The sequence below is a fragment of the Xiphophorus couchianus genome, chromosome 6 (genome assembly GCF_001444195.1).
Source record: "Xiphophorus couchianus chromosome 6, X_couchianus-1.0, whole genome shotgun sequence".
Taxonomy (NCBI): domain Eukaryota; kingdom Metazoa; phylum Chordata; class Actinopteri; order Cyprinodontiformes; family Poeciliidae; genus Xiphophorus; species Xiphophorus couchianus.
The window spans coordinates 17,003,186-17,017,946 of record NC_040233.1 but is presented as its reverse complement, the minus strand read 5'-3'; the positions used below and the strand labels follow the sequence as shown (position 1 = coordinate 17,017,946).

Sequence of the window (14,761 nt, the reverse complement as noted above, 5' to 3'; positions counted from 1 at the left end):
CAACTCTGCTCAGGTCACTACATGGCAGGTAGGTAAGCGCCTGTCCGAAGTCTTAAGAAGCCGGCCGGATAATATGGGTTGCTAAAGCAAGTGAAGTTTAGCGTAACTCGGCTAACAAGCTAGTTAGCAGCCTTCTTACCTTCCTAGAAGACATGGAAACAAAAACATTCAAACTTCCAACTTAGTAATGTTTCCGCTGTGGGTGTCTTTGAACAATAAGGGTGTTTAACCCGTTTCTAGCAAGTTCCCGGTGTTTGTAGCCGGACAGGTGTGCAAAGAAAGCGAAGTGAAAGAACTACTGGTGGAGTTAGCTCAACAGCAGTAGATATGCTTCATTTTTTAGCAGCGAGTCCCGGAGGCGGGCGGGCTATGCATGTGATTCACAACCACGTTCTAGTCACAAAATCCCCTTACTGTGCCCAGTTAAGGGCTTTCATTTATTCATTTCTGGACACTGGAAAATAACAAGTCTACCTTTTTTCATCAATATAAGTCAGATGTTATATGTCTCTACGTATGTGCTTTAGTTTCGCTAAACTGCCACTCCATAAAACAGGAGGACTTAAACGCAACACACTTATGACTATTGGAGATTTTTTTCATTAACTCTGTGGGAACCCTGCAAACATAATACATTAAGTCCACGTTTTTCTTGCTTGAGTTGATGTTTTTACAAGTAGATTTTTAAAATCTTGTGAGTTTGTTCTACCCCACTAAGTCGACACTTTTTAGAATCACATTTTGCTGCAGTTACAGCTTCTGAGACTAAACATTTTGGGCATTCTTAGGATTTTCTAAGCCTTGCCTTAATTTCTCAAATGGGTTTCAGTCTTGGCATTTAAAAATTACGACTATGCTTTCATATAAAACATTCAATTTAAGCTATATTTTTGCCCAATATTTAGCTCCAACCACCTTCCCTGTCCATGTTGAAGAAAGGTCTTCCCACAGCATGATGCTGCCAGCTCTATTTTACACAGCGAATGATGTATGTAGCATGATGTGAAGAAAACAGTTTAGTACTCCATCAAACAAATTAATTAAGTTATTTCAGTTGTGAGTCACTGTTCATTTATATTTACAGGACACATCTTCTGTGGACTCAAAATGTAATTTTATTACAGCACATCCACTCGAATCGTAATATCTTTCAAACAGCAAGTTAAACATACAAAAGCTCACTTAACATATCTGTTTTTTTTTTATTAAATATGTAAAAAGCAGGTCAAGTTATTCACAAATGAAATGCAAACATGCAACACATTTTGGGGGGAATGCATAAAGAATGGGACATGGAAGAAAAAAAACATTTACCATTCATTAACTATTGACAGTACATGTTTACATTCCTTTTTCATTTACACAATATTATATAACTAAAGCATTGTGGTGCGCTGTTCAGCTCAATATTTGTAAATGCAATATTAAGAAAGGGTACACAATGTACTTACTGGAATATTATGAGGCAACCTGCTCAGTGAACCGACTCATCTCTCTAAGACCTGTGGTTTAAAAGAGAAAAAATCTAAAAATACAAACAGAGCGCTGAGATTGAGAACCTAAAGAAGGCTGCTTTATCATAAGACTAGTCAAGTCTAGCTGTTCTGCTCCAATAACACATTGTTCGACATACTGATTATCTGAAAACTTGTAATTGGGAGGACAGCTGTGAAATAGTCACAAGTTGGCATTTTACTAGATTTTATTCATAACTCAGTAACAGGATAGTCCTCCTTCATGAGGAAGCAATGCAGATTTTTGCTCTATTTCTAAGGCTTAATAATAATAAATACGGTGAGGATCTATGGACAGATTGTCCAGAACAGAGTCAATGTCAGTGCAACACATGGGAGGAGGTTAAATAAGAGCTACTACGAGCCCTTCCAGGGCTTTGCTTATTGCATTCTTGTGGTTAATATTGATATGCAGAATGACACAGAAATAAAAAATAACAATAATAAAAGTGTAGAGTTTAACACTTGCAATGACAGGTTAAGGTTACCTGCCTAAACTTCAGCATTTTATCACATCTACTGCAGGAGTCAAAACTACTTTCCACCCACACAGTCTGTGAAAACTTCTGTGATGGTCTGAGCTTGTCTGCTACTGGAGGTCATGGGTACAAACCTGCCACAGCAGTTCACCAAAGAGTCACAAAAACACCAAACAGTGAGCAGAGATACAAAAAAAAAAGAAAAGAAAAGAAAGAAATCCCTGTAATGGTATTTTTTAATCCAGAAGGTTGCTTCATGTGCTCATTCTTGGAGAGAACAAAAAAAATAAAAACAGTGAGGAGAAATTAAAAATCCTTGACAGTTCTCACATAATAAAAAGAGGAGTTTTAACTGCGGTGAGGGATGATGGCAGTTAGTATTCATCTTGTTCTTCCTGCGGATCTTGTGATGTCGCCTCGTGGGCTTGCTGGTCCGCTTCCTGCCCGTCACCCTCAGCCAGATCCCCTCGGTCCTAAAAAAAGAGATGCTGAAGCTGAGTATCGGTTTAAGGCAAGCTCATGTGATCATAAACACACACAAAGACTTCTTAACTCGTCCAAATGGACAATAACTTTCATCAGATTTCTTAACTATTAAGATGGACTTGAAACTACAAACTACAAGTTTTGCTTTAAGAACATTTTAAGACTACAGGTCCAGTTCAACCTAAATTTGAAGCTGTCTGTCATCCAAAAAGTAGTTAAGTGTCCCGGATTTGATTTTTGAATGAGTTTACTTTTAGTCAGAAAGTCAAAAAATAAAATGCTGTTGGTTAAAATGCTAAAATCAATATGTGACTGGTTAAATCAAAGATAAATAATGTTAATTATATTTTTTTTAAAATGTAAAAACATCCACATGTCCTGCATTTTTTGTCCTTCAAAAGTTGAAGATGAAAAACCAGTGTGGAAAATTAAAGATTATTCCATACTCAATTTTCTTTCATCCATACTTCCTCAGTTCAGAAAAACATCCAAAATATAATTCCATATTTTCCCAGACTTTTCAAGGCTGTGTATGAACTCTGATACCACCTATTCACAACAAACAGCCCCTGGAGACATTAAAACAGGAGAAAGAAAATGTCCCATGTAAGAGAAAAAGACATTGTGAAAATCGAAGCTGACCTGTTCGTCCGAAGCATATAGCACCTCCATTAGCCGATCGACAAACGGGCTGTTTTCTTCACCCTGTTCCTGACACAGCATCTCCACTTCCCGCAGCTTGCTGAAGTAGTAGTCCCGCTCCTTTTCAACCCCTTCCAGTGCCAACTTTAACGTGTTCACCTGAAAACAAAAACAGAACAGTTGAAGGACATTTTTTTTTTTTTCCATTTTTTACTCCGAAGAGTTTTTGCGGCACTAGTGGCTTGTATTTTTTGCGGCAGTAGGCAGACAGGAAAGAGGGCGAGGAAGAGGGGGAAGACATGCGGCAAAGGTCGCCGGGAGCCAAACCCGCGACATCCGCGTCGAGGACTAAGGCCTCCAAACGCGGGGCGCGCTAACCCCCTGCGCCACCACAGCACGCTCCTGAAGGACATTTTTAATGAGGAAGCAAAAACAAAAACAGAAGTGACAAGACAAACTGGAAGAGAAAGCTGTTTCCAAAACAACCAAATGTCCAAATCTTCATCTTGGAACATAGTAAAAAATAAATTCATTAATGAATAATATAATAATTGAATAAAATATTTATCTGCTCAAACCAGCAAGAAAAACATCCTCACAATGGTGTAAGGCAAAGCTTTAATGTTTAGCCTAATCTCAGAGGAGATGAAGCTCTTGATGTGAAGATTGGAGAACAAAGATGTCCTATTTTTGTCACCAACTGAAATTGCATAAATTGTAGAAATTTCAAATTCTATCCCTATACATTAAATTAGTACTTGGGTGGATTTAGTTAATGTAGGGAATTATTAAATACCAGAAAAGTCAAAACTTTTTATTTCTGCATCCCAGCAAACTCTGCTTCATTTTTCTTGAAGAGCAGCTTCCTCTAAAAAATAGAGGACAGAGTGACGAGTGGAAATGATAAATATTGTACAGGCTCCTTTTACGATGAACTGGGAAAGTGAGCGTAAACAAACTAAAATTGGCAGTGTGAGTGAACGCTTACCTGCTCAGTAAGATGAGTGACCTGCACTTCCAGTTCTTTCTCTCCTTTGGCAGGAGTCGATACAGTTGCAGGTATCTTTTTGGCTGAAGAGGGTCTGGATGTTGGCGTTGAAGCCTTGGGAGTAGAGGAGCTCAACCTTGAAGCTCCTGTAGCACAGCAACAGGTGTTTGTAATATTGACAGAAAATCAGAAAAGTCCATTTTGATTTAAATCATTGAAGTTCAAACAGTTTCTATTCATTGTCAAACACAAACGAAAACTCAAAACGTTTCAGTACAGACAGGGATGCTGATCAGAGTGGATGGTGGAGTGGATTCAAGTGGACTAAACTTTAACAATTATTAATTTTCTTTCATGTTGTTAGCTGAAGCTTACCTGCCGTGGGGGAGCTGGCTGCATGGTGAGACTTCTTTGGCAGGTTGAAGATTTGCTCACCAGGATCAGGCGGGGGTATCGCATCCTGACCCTGCCTGGCTTCCACCGGGTCGTACTCTTTACCATCATAGTTGGCATCAAAGAACTTCTTAAACCACTGGATGAAATCCAAGTTGTCCTGAAATCTGCCTTTAACGAGTTTCTCCACTGGAATAATCTAAGAAGTAGAAATCGAAAGTTAAGCGTGTGTTAGAATGAGAAGGCGTGTGATCTGAATAAAGCCGCATTTGGGAGACCCACCTTGTCCACATTCATCCTTTTGAAGGACGCCTGCAGGAGTTTGAAATTGTGAATGTATTCATGTTCCAATTTAGCTTGAAATTTGACCTTTTTAAGACTGATGCAGCCAGGGAAGAGCAGATCCATGAACTGGCAATAAGCAGCCCCTAGAGATAGAATAACAATGCAAAATTCTGTAAATTCTAATATTACAGGTGAAATTACAGATATTTTTTATGTCATCTACTTGGAAAAAATGAGGGGATCCCACACAATGTAGGCCAAATCTAATCTGAGCCTAATTAGGAAGCACATAAGAAGTAATCAACCAATTAGTCTCCACCTGAAAAAAAGGGTTAGAGTGTATGTGTGCATGTGTGTGTGTGTTTGTGAAGGAAATGACTGATTGAAATTGGATTACTCGGCCACAGCGGGACAAGGCAGCGGGTTTCAGGTTTATTTTTAGACAACTCTCGGCAAGAAAGAGGTGAGCGTGTGTCCACAGGTTGCTATAGAACTGCTATCTTAAACAGAAAAGGATTTAGAGCCATCCATGCATTACAAAGCAAAGATGTAATCTGCAAAACATGCTTCCCATATCAAACAGCTGCCTGTTCGTACCTGACGATAGCTGCTCCACTTTTGTGTAGTTTAGGCAGAGAATATCGTTAACCCAGGCAATGATGTCATGCCTGCTCATAGTCTCCTGGGTTATTGAGGTAGAATATACGTTGACCGCCATCCCCCAGCTGAAACAGAACGGAGAAAAACGTTAACTAACAAATGCAGACTGACGGGTGTTTACTTACCCGTGTTCAAAATCTTTAGAAAATAAAGACTTGATAAGCCTGTAATTATTAGCTTAAAATGACATTAAACTGCATCAATATGTGAAGTTTTCACTTAGTCTGCAAGAGAGTACTTAATGTTTTGATGTGACAAGAAACTCCAGGCTAATTTTTAGGACCTCAACAATGGGTCGGTTGCCAAAGCAACTCTTTCAAACCCCCAAATATCCTTATTGATGCCTCTCCTACAGTGTCAAGCTTTTAATGAGACGTCAGAAAAATAATATGAGTTTTCTCCAAATTCATGGAGGTTAGAGTTGCGCAGCTCTACCTCTCCCTCACGTGTTGCTGTACATTACTTGTCAACCGGCTTTTTCTTCTCCAATGCTTAAAAAGACCATTTTGGGTATGTGATAACATCTGAAAAGGATAGTGTCAAAATAAAAACATTTAATCACATGTTTAAAAAAGACTACTACTCATTAATTTTAATAATTAAATAAAAGCAATTAGAGCATTCTGTGTGAACATAAAGCTGTGGCAGTTTTACTCCAGGTGCATCATGGATTGAGAATCTAATTTTAGCTCATGTCGACTCATTAAACATCACATCACTGTAAAAATCCTAATTTCAATAATCTTTCATTTATCAATGTAGATACCATTACAATAAATTAAGCCAGGTCAAGAATGGTACACTGCATATCCTGAAATTTCTAAACCTATTAACTGAAAATCCACAGAAAAGGTCCTCTTCTAGGAATCTAAGTGCACAGAAGTTCTAGAAATCGATACAGATTTTCTTGCCAGTAGCAAATACGTCTGCTAGTATCACTCCATTGTTTTTTTGTTTGTTTGTTTTATTTTGTTGTTGTTTTTATATGAGATTGAATTGTAATATTCCAAATCTAGTTGCCAAATCCACTAATTGGGGCCACTTCTAACTACAGATTATAAGGTGACAATGAACCATCAACATATCTGCAAACTAAAACTTTCTACAGATGAGGCAGTTAAACAAACTCTCCAAATGATGTCCAATCAGTGCTCAGAAATTCAGCAGCTAGCTCAACAACTAAGGAATGTCCTTTGATCAACTGAACAGTGACAAAAGCGCAAAGTGGCTTTGAAAGAGCTTCAGTGGTTCTACAGGTCCAAAGGGAATCATACAAATCTATTCTAGTGCTGTAATGAAATTGCTCAGTCTGTCTCAAAGACTAATTTATATCATAAATCACACAAACATGTTGAATTGGGCTATATAGGAACTAGAAAGACAATTTGTTCATTCTGACAGAAAACAACATTGAAAGCAGTTCATCAAATTTACATATAAATACGAGCAACCACTCACATTGGGAATTTTTCCTATCAGCTTGTGTGTGCACGTGTTAAAAATAGGGAATGGCAATATCACAATAATATACAAACTCATTCAATAAATTAGAACATTATTGAAAATTTTCTTTATTTGAATAAGATGGTTCACTATGAGGAAAAAAAAATTTTTTTTTCACCATAGATTAATGTTTTCAAGCCTTTATTTCTTGTAATTATGTTGATTTTCCACTTATGGGTATTAAAAACGATATTTAAGATTAGAATATTACATCAAGCTAATAAAAAAAGATTTGGGGCTTGATGTATACTTAATATCTTATTCTATAGCAAACTTTTACATTTTGAGGTGTGGAAAAAAATGGTGAGCTACAATCTATCTTATAATAGGGTAAATAAGATGTGCTGTAATTGTTTTTTTTTGGTTGTTTTGTTTTTATCTGGGTGTTATGAATACATTGTACCATGACCTGCCGGACTGTCAGTTATGCTGAGGGATTCAGCTCTCTAATTTTGGCCTGTACATGTGAAATCATTGGTTTAATTTACAATAAACATTTTATTGTTTAAACAGTTGAGGTTTTGATTGATCCAGAAGTAGAAAAATAATTCTTTGGTTTTGAGACAGAACTTGGAACATTCAGATCAGAAGTATGCAAATATTAGGGACAAGAAATTAGCCACACACACATAAAAAATAAAAAAAATCTCTGGTTCATACCTATCCTAATTGCAAGAAGCCTGTTTTTTAAATTTATTGTACTCCAGCTATAGATTGTTGTGCTTCCCTGCCAACAAGATTTTGTGTTTCACAAGATCAGTCATCTCTAGTTTGCAAATGAGGTTTGATCTTTTTTTTTTCTCCCAAAAAAAATCCCTGTGCAAGGAACCATTTCATGCAGCGAGAAGACAGAAGCATTAACACAATCCTCTGATCGTGGAACAGAGCGTAATAACATATTAAAACAGTTAATAATCATTCTCCACACGCAGAGAACAAGATACACGGCATAATATTAAGCTTTGGAGGAGGAGGAGAGGGTCCTCTCACTGATTCTCTGAGGCCGAAGGCAGGAAGGAAACTGGGCCAGCCCATCTCATGTCAACAAAGCGGATGTATGCGTTGCTGTTAGCATGCTTTGTTAGCCTTGCGAGGCTAACCAGGACTGGACTGGTGCCTGAATCTTAACGCGGCGGCAGTCGTCTCCTTTACATGGGACTCTACAAGTTAATTAGAAACACCAAATGCCCTTTTATCACAGCAGCAGAGACCGATTGTCCGCAGCAGACTGTCATGTCACGACGGGAATGTTCTAGCAGCAGCTTCTCTGGGGGTAGCCGTTGGATTTAAAAAGCCGCTCCGTGTCAATCCTCCCGATGAAAAATGAATAAAAATGTTCTTGCCCCAATGCACACTGAGCCATTTAACCGTCCGTTGCTACCTGCAACGACTTTGGCATATGTAGCGTGGCAGGAATCTGTGGTTTTAGGGTGATTTTAAGAGTGATTTGCGCCACACTCCCATTCTGAGCTAACAGGATTTGACATTCGGAGGAGAAAAAACATAACGGATCGCCGCAAAGGGAGAAGGGACGCCGAGGAGGAGGCCAGAACACAACATGCGTTTCATGCTTTGCTCAGTGCGTGTCTTTTTATGACCTTTCTCCCCCACATCGTAACATGACATAAAAGCGGCATTACACTGGTTTACCTGTAGGCGCGCTCTCCCCGCACAGTATTTTTCCTGTAAGGAATGATGTTGGTTCCGTTGTCCTGGACGATGTCGTTGTTATTCTCTCCATTTGGGGAAAGGGCTTGGGTGGGACCGGGCATTTGGGTTTCTAAAATGTTGAACAGATACTCTGTTCTTGCTCTCTGGTCGGGTGGAGAGGGAAAAACAGAGACACCAGGAACGATGCAAAAAGCTATGAAAGCGGCGCACCTCCAAAGCTCCCCGCTTCTGTCTGCTTATTCCTCACAAATCTCTGCCCTGACGATGACGGCGTCGCAACCCGCACCACGTGACCAATGGGGCTGGTTGCTATGTCAGCGCGCCACTCTGTGTTGATAACTAGCTATAATATCGAAGTTTCAAAACTGATTTATTGTTTATGTTGATGACTTGCCAAACAAGGGGCATCTTTGTTATATTGTCAAAAAATGATCATCAGTAAAAGCTTCAAATAATATTAGTAGACAGCCGTCCTAATTACCCAGCTTACATCAGGTTGTTGTGGTATCCTACAAAGAAATCAGCAAAGCAGGATAATAGCGCAATAAGCACATTAACTGAAAAATTACAACTAGATTTAGTGCGTGTTTATTAAATATTTTCTAATAAAACAACCTCTTATTGTCCAGCAGCTGATACAATATTTGACCTAAAAACAAGCTTTTCAGATCAGGTTAGGCATTTCAGTGAAACTGTGATATATTTAATTAAGGGTTAAACCAGTAATCTATACTGATCCATAGTCGTGATAAACAGCATCTTGTCAAAAGCCAGCAAAATATTGCCTTTAAAGAAAAATTTATATGAGAATAATTTAAGTGTTTTAGGTTCCATAGTCATGTCTGATTTTTGTAGTGATATTGGATATTTATATCGGTTTAGACTAAGATACATATCTTTACTAATAATGTCACCAATAATGTACAATTGTGTAATTAAGCAGTCAAAATTCTACAAGTGTACATTTGAGAAACTTTATGGATATGGGCATTTTCTTTTTTCTACATTCTGATTCCTGCGGTGAAAATCAGCACACATCTACAATGCATGTTCGTTCGTATTTCTCATTTTGAAGAGTGGCTAATGAAAACATGCTTCTGTGTCATGTTATATTTATACCTCATGGATAAAGGGAAGTCAAGGATTACCAATTAATTGTTCTTCAACACTCTGATTAATCTAAAAAGTCTGTATTATGATAAATGTTGCATTTGCAGTTGCATTTATTTTATATCATTGTCAGTGCCACTGGAAGTGGCACCAATTATTTTATTGATCAAATTTTTAAATATGTTAACATTTAAAACATCTCTACCGGTGGTGCGAATAAATGTTAATATTTAATTAATTAATGTTAAAACAACATCCAACTACTGTAAATGAGAAACATAAAACTCTCATTTATAACCATGAAAGTAGTAATTATTGTGAAAAAGTAACTAACTGTAGAAACAATTTCACTTTAGATTTATAAGTCAATTCAACAAAAAGTATCTAGCTGCAACATAGATTTACATTTTGTACCACTGTTTATTTGGGTTGCCATATATGGTGTAATTACACTGCTTTTGTGTTGTTATTTCCATGTAACAACTGAGAGGGACAAATTATGTCTTTCTGAAAAACTAATTGTGAAATTTGTGAAAATGATAAGAAGCTTATCATAGAGTCTGAACACAACTTACTGTCATACTACAAAGAAAATGAAAAATGTCTTATCAGACTAGTATGGCTATAGCAGCCAAACATATGAGGCACAAACAGTACATATGGATCATGGACAATTTCACTGATTTCCTCAGACAAATAATGAAAATCTATGTGACCACTGAAGCTCCAAGCTACAAGACCTTTGTTTTCTTTTCTTCTTGTGGAGGACACAAGCATTTCAAGTTGCTAATAACATCTCCAACAAAACCCATGAAGTACAGCATTTTTACTGCCTTGGTTTCTTGCTTTTGTTTTTCTTTTTGCCATTTCTTCAAGAAAAGCTTCCATCAGACCTCGAGATCAATACAAAAATCCACCAAACATCACCCTCAGTTTAAAGGTCAACTGATACAAAAACCTAAAGCTCTTTACCCATCAATTTTTTCCTGCCTTCATTTTAATAGATCCACATGCTAGTTTTATTATCAGATATGTAACAATTTAAAAAATACTGTGTCTTATTTAAATAAATTCAAACGCTTAAAGAGTAAACTTGGTGTGTTTTTTGTTTCGCTTGTCAAATTAGATTTAACACACCTTTAAATACATTTAATTGCTGTTTACTTGTTTAAATTGCAAACCCAGATCTGAATACTATTGTTCTTCTATATCGCAAAAGGTATGGGCAAGCAGTCTGTGCATATAGTTCAAACTCCAGCGCCACCTTCAGGTTATGGTTAGTAAGCCAATGGTTCTTCAACATAGCATCTGAAAAATATGACCCTGGAAAAGACAACCAAGACTTTGGTTTCCCAATTCACCTAATTCATCTTTAAAGGAGATGAAGTAGCTACATTTTTTGTACCTTATTTAAATTCAGCACTTTGTAGTCAACTATTCTGAGCTTATGTATTTCTTTCTTTACTTCGAATCAATCTGGAAAGTATTTTTCATTTAAAATATTATGAAGCAGCATTTGTACAGCTTTCTCTTTGTAGGTGTACTTTCCAGATTCTGATTAGAATTCGATAAACATTTTGTCAATAACTGTACAGTTTGGTTCTGTTGCTGTTTTACTGTAGTGATTTATCCAGCTTTAGCCAGTGGATCACCAAATGTTTATTACATTATTAATTCATCATCATTGAAATCTGCAATTTCACTCTATGAAGTGACTAATTTAAGTATTTATTTTTCTTTTTGCAGAATACTTCAACCTCACTTAGACTGGATGGAGAATGACTGCTTTGCTACAGACTCTAAATAAGAGTTAGGTATGAACTTTGACTAGGCCAACGTAAACCATCTGTATGTTTGATCTTAACCATTCTTTTGTAGCTCTTGTATCGTTTATGGTTGTTATCCTGCTCAAAGGTGAACCTTTCCTGCAGTCTCAAGTCCAGGATTATTCTGCCTTTAGCTCCACTCATCTTCCAATCCACTCTGTCCAAGGTGTGTTCAGGGTAATGTAGTGTCAGCTCTTTGACACACAACACATATTGGATGTAGCCAAAAAAGTTACATTTTGGTCTCATCTGACCATAGCATCTTCTTCCTCAAAGTCCATATTTGTGGCAACTTTTGCTTGTCCTGTTGACAGATTCTCCCAGCTGATCTGTGGATCTCTGCAGCTTGTCCAGAGATACCACAAGCTGCTTCTCTTGAAATATTGCTTTACACCCAAACCCTGCTTTGAACCTCTCTACATCTTGATTTCTGGCTTCTCTGGTGTGTTATTTCATTTTCATTGTGATGTTTGTCTTCTAATGTGAAGTAACTACAGTAACCTATAAAGCCTTTACAGAGCAGCTCTGTATATCTTGTTTAAATTACACATAGTTGGACTCATTTTATTTAATAGGTCATTCTGAAACCAATTTGCAACACTGGATTTCTTTCAGATGTATCAGATTAAAGAGGGCTGAAAATTAAAGTCTAAAAAATACTTTTCATTCCATTTCATTTGTAATGTTCTACTTTGTGGTGGCCATCACATGAAGTCTCAATAAAAGTCACTGCAGTTTGCGGCTAAAACTAACTAAGTGTGAAAAGCTTCAAAGGGCAAAAATACTTCTGCAAGCAACACAATAAAGATCTCCAGAAGCTCAAACAGCAAACAATGCTAAGAGCCTGCCTGATGTTCTTCTGTTTATGTTGCAAGCTGTCAATTTAGATTTAGATTGTAACAGATTGGTGATGCTCAGCTCAAGACTGATGCTTTACAGGAACCATTAGGGTTATATGTTATGCTGAAGCGATCAATCATCACTGAGTTCTGTATTGCTTGAGTTTTACCTCACACATTAAAATCATAGGCAAATATGCCTCCTAGTAGGAGTGGATTTGAGTGTAAGGCACTCTTAAAGCAACAGAGTAGGGAGTGCAGATGTGTTGGCTAGTGAGTTAACACTGTAGACACATCTGGGGAATTGAAAAAAATCAATGCAAAACTAAATGAGGATTCCAAAACTTCTCAAACCCGTTAAATCTTCCCGTCTCTGTTATAACACACATCCCGCTATTGTTATTTATCAAGGGAAAAGCAGGATAACCCTGCTAATGTACAGATTTTAAAGCAACCGTCTCACCGAACAGCTAAAGTCAGTCTGTTGAAGGAAGCTAACTCAATTTACTGTAACAAAATAGCGATGTATGGAAAAGCCAAAACAATTCAAGTGGAAGAGCGATGGTTTATATTTACGCCAAAGATAATTTCAAGAGATAGCGGGACATTATGTTCAACTAACAACCAACTTACTGTATGCTAATGTTGCCTTCACTGTCAAACCAGTGACATATGCTCTGACCCTCTCTAACATCACCACAAGCACCAGCTACCGCCGCGTACAACCACGTTGTGGATAAAAAAAAAACAAAAAATCCGTCTCACTTTGCGAATCAAAACGAATCACAGATTTTTTAAAAATTCAACATAGCAAATCTTACTCACCGCTTAACTCCGATCCACAGATTACAATGTGTTAAAAAAGAAAGCTGTTTTCCGGCTGAGCAGCCCCACCCTCAAACGCTTGTAAAACGAAGAACGTAGAGCTGAAAACTGATTGGATAGCGTTTCATCGGTGTCGCAGTTGATTGGTCCGTAGATAACATCTGTTGTTGTAGTGGCCAATGGCGTCCTCATGCGTTGATCATTCACAACTTACGACATGTCTGTCTTCTCGCTTTCTCACATATTAAAAAATGTTTTTATCTAAATATTTCCTAGAAAGAAAAAGTTTACAAAAACACTTTAAAATAAATACTTTTTTATTTATAAAGCAAAGCACATTAAAGACCTCAGTTGCACTAAACCACTGTACAAGGCAAAAGGTCTATGGAAAGCTAATTAAAGAAAGCGTTAAACAACGACCGATAAATAATATTCTAACTTATGAATTAAATATTATGAAGAATTTTAATTCGTTTTTTTTCAAATGCGTAATATTTAAAATGTTTAAATTAAGAAAGTTTGATTGTTTTTTAAAAGCCAGACGTGAACACAGCACCTTCATATAAAACTACTGAAAGAGGACACATCTCAAATAAAATAAATAAAATTAGAAGTATATCTAAATATTAGAAAGTTATTTCTAAATTATATTATTATTATTAATATTACATCACATAATAGCAATAGATTTTATATTGTTCAGAGAAGAAATATGAAGCGTTCAGTACAGTTATCTAAAAAATAATTAATATCCATTTGAGGAAAAGTGGCCGTATCATAAAGGCAATTTAATCAAAGAAATATGCACAAAACATACAATATATTTCAAAAAGTATAATATCTGCAAGTTTAGACCTTACCATGGCCAGTGAAAAACAATCAAATAGGTCCCAACCAGGTTTGGTGTTTATTTATTTATCATTATTTAGTTTTTCTTATTAACTTTTGATTATTGAAATCTTGACACTTCTATATATATTTTAAATGGACTTTATAAAAAAGTGCAACTGCTTTTCTACAGTGCAGGGCCCAGTGTAGTGCTTATAATTCTACTTTAAGGAAGTCATTGCAATGCATAAATTTACACTTTGAGTTAAAAAGAGGAAAAATTACTGTAAAAGAATCGGCCATTGAAACAACTGCACTTCTCCTATGTCAACATTGGATGGCAGTATGGCACTTGAACGTGGACAAGGAAACCTTAAGGCATAAAGGAACTGTTATGGCTGATTTACATCTGACAAAGTAGAGACTATGTGGAAAGGTTAAACAATGACCACACAATGAGAAAGATAATGAAGTAATAGGGATAAGTATTTGTTGAGGGGAAAGAAAGAATATAAATTAACTGCATTCACTTCTGTAAGAACTGCAAATGGCAAATACTATAAAGCCAAAAATGTTAATTGTAAATTTTATTACTGCCCAAGTCATGAAGATAACTCAGTATATTCACAGAGCTATGAGATTCTGTTTCAGTTGACTGCATTTATGTTTCCTCACATGGTGAGTCTTGGTGATGAATTATAGACAATAGGTT

The 14,761-nt window shown here is 36.8% G+C and overlaps 2 protein-coding genes across 7 annotated transcripts in view; both read right to left on the bottom strand.

Moving 5' to 3' along the window:
• The window catches only part of spidr (scaffold protein involved in DNA repair), a 45,378-nt gene extending 45,025 nt beyond the window's left edge, over window positions 1-353 (bottom strand). For 3 of the 5 annotated variants that reach the window (XM_028020930.1, XM_028020933.1, XM_028020929.1), the window contains exon 1: window positions 140-352. In XM_028020930.1, the coding sequence (XP_027876731.1) occupies window positions 140-154 (15 nt within the window). In that variant the 5' untranslated portion in view covers window positions 155-352. Of the gene's footprint in view, window positions 1-139 lie in introns of all 5 variants that reach the window. The other 2 variants (XM_028020928.1, XM_028020932.1) reach the window with 2 other exon arrangements.
• Window positions 354-1,095: 742 nt separating this feature from the next.
• On the bottom strand, window positions 1,096-13,334 carry mapre2 (microtubule-associated protein, RP/EB family, member 2). 2 transcript variants are annotated; one of them, XM_028020938.1, is made up of 7 exons: window positions 13,222-13,334; window positions 5,385-5,512; window positions 4,785-4,930; window positions 4,485-4,701; window positions 4,110-4,255; window positions 3,122-3,280; window positions 1,096-2,466 (listed from the first exon to the last, which is right to left on the bottom strand). In XM_028020938.1, the coding sequence occupies exons 2-7, from the start codon at window positions 5,503-5,505 to the stop codon at window positions 2,368-2,370; spliced, it is 888 nt and encodes a 295-aa protein (XP_027876739.1). In that variant the 5' UTR covers window positions 5,506-5,512; window positions 13,222-13,334; the 3' UTR covers window positions 1,096-2,367. The 2 variants fall into 2 exon arrangements, with proteins under 2 accessions (XP_027876739.1, XP_027876738.1); XM_028020937.1 differs by lacking the exon at window positions 13,222-13,334 and adding an exon at window positions 8,601-8,895.
• Window positions 13,335-14,761: the final 1,427 nt, after the last annotated feature.

Excerpts from the sequence above, each read along its gene's own strand:
- mapre2 (XM_028020937.1), bottom strand. The coding sequence starts at position 8,722 with ATGCCCGGTCCCACCCAAGCCCTTTCCCCAAATGGAGAGAATAACAAC. Across the intron at positions 4,702-4,784 it reads AAAGGATGAATGTGGACAAG|ATTATTCCAGTGGAGAAACT; the intron begins GTGGGTCTCCCA and ends TCTACTTCTTAG. Across the intron at positions 2,467-3,121 it reads TATATGCTTCGGACGAACAG|GACCGAGGGGATCTGGCTGA; the intron begins GTCAGCTTCGAT and ends CTCTTTTTTTAG.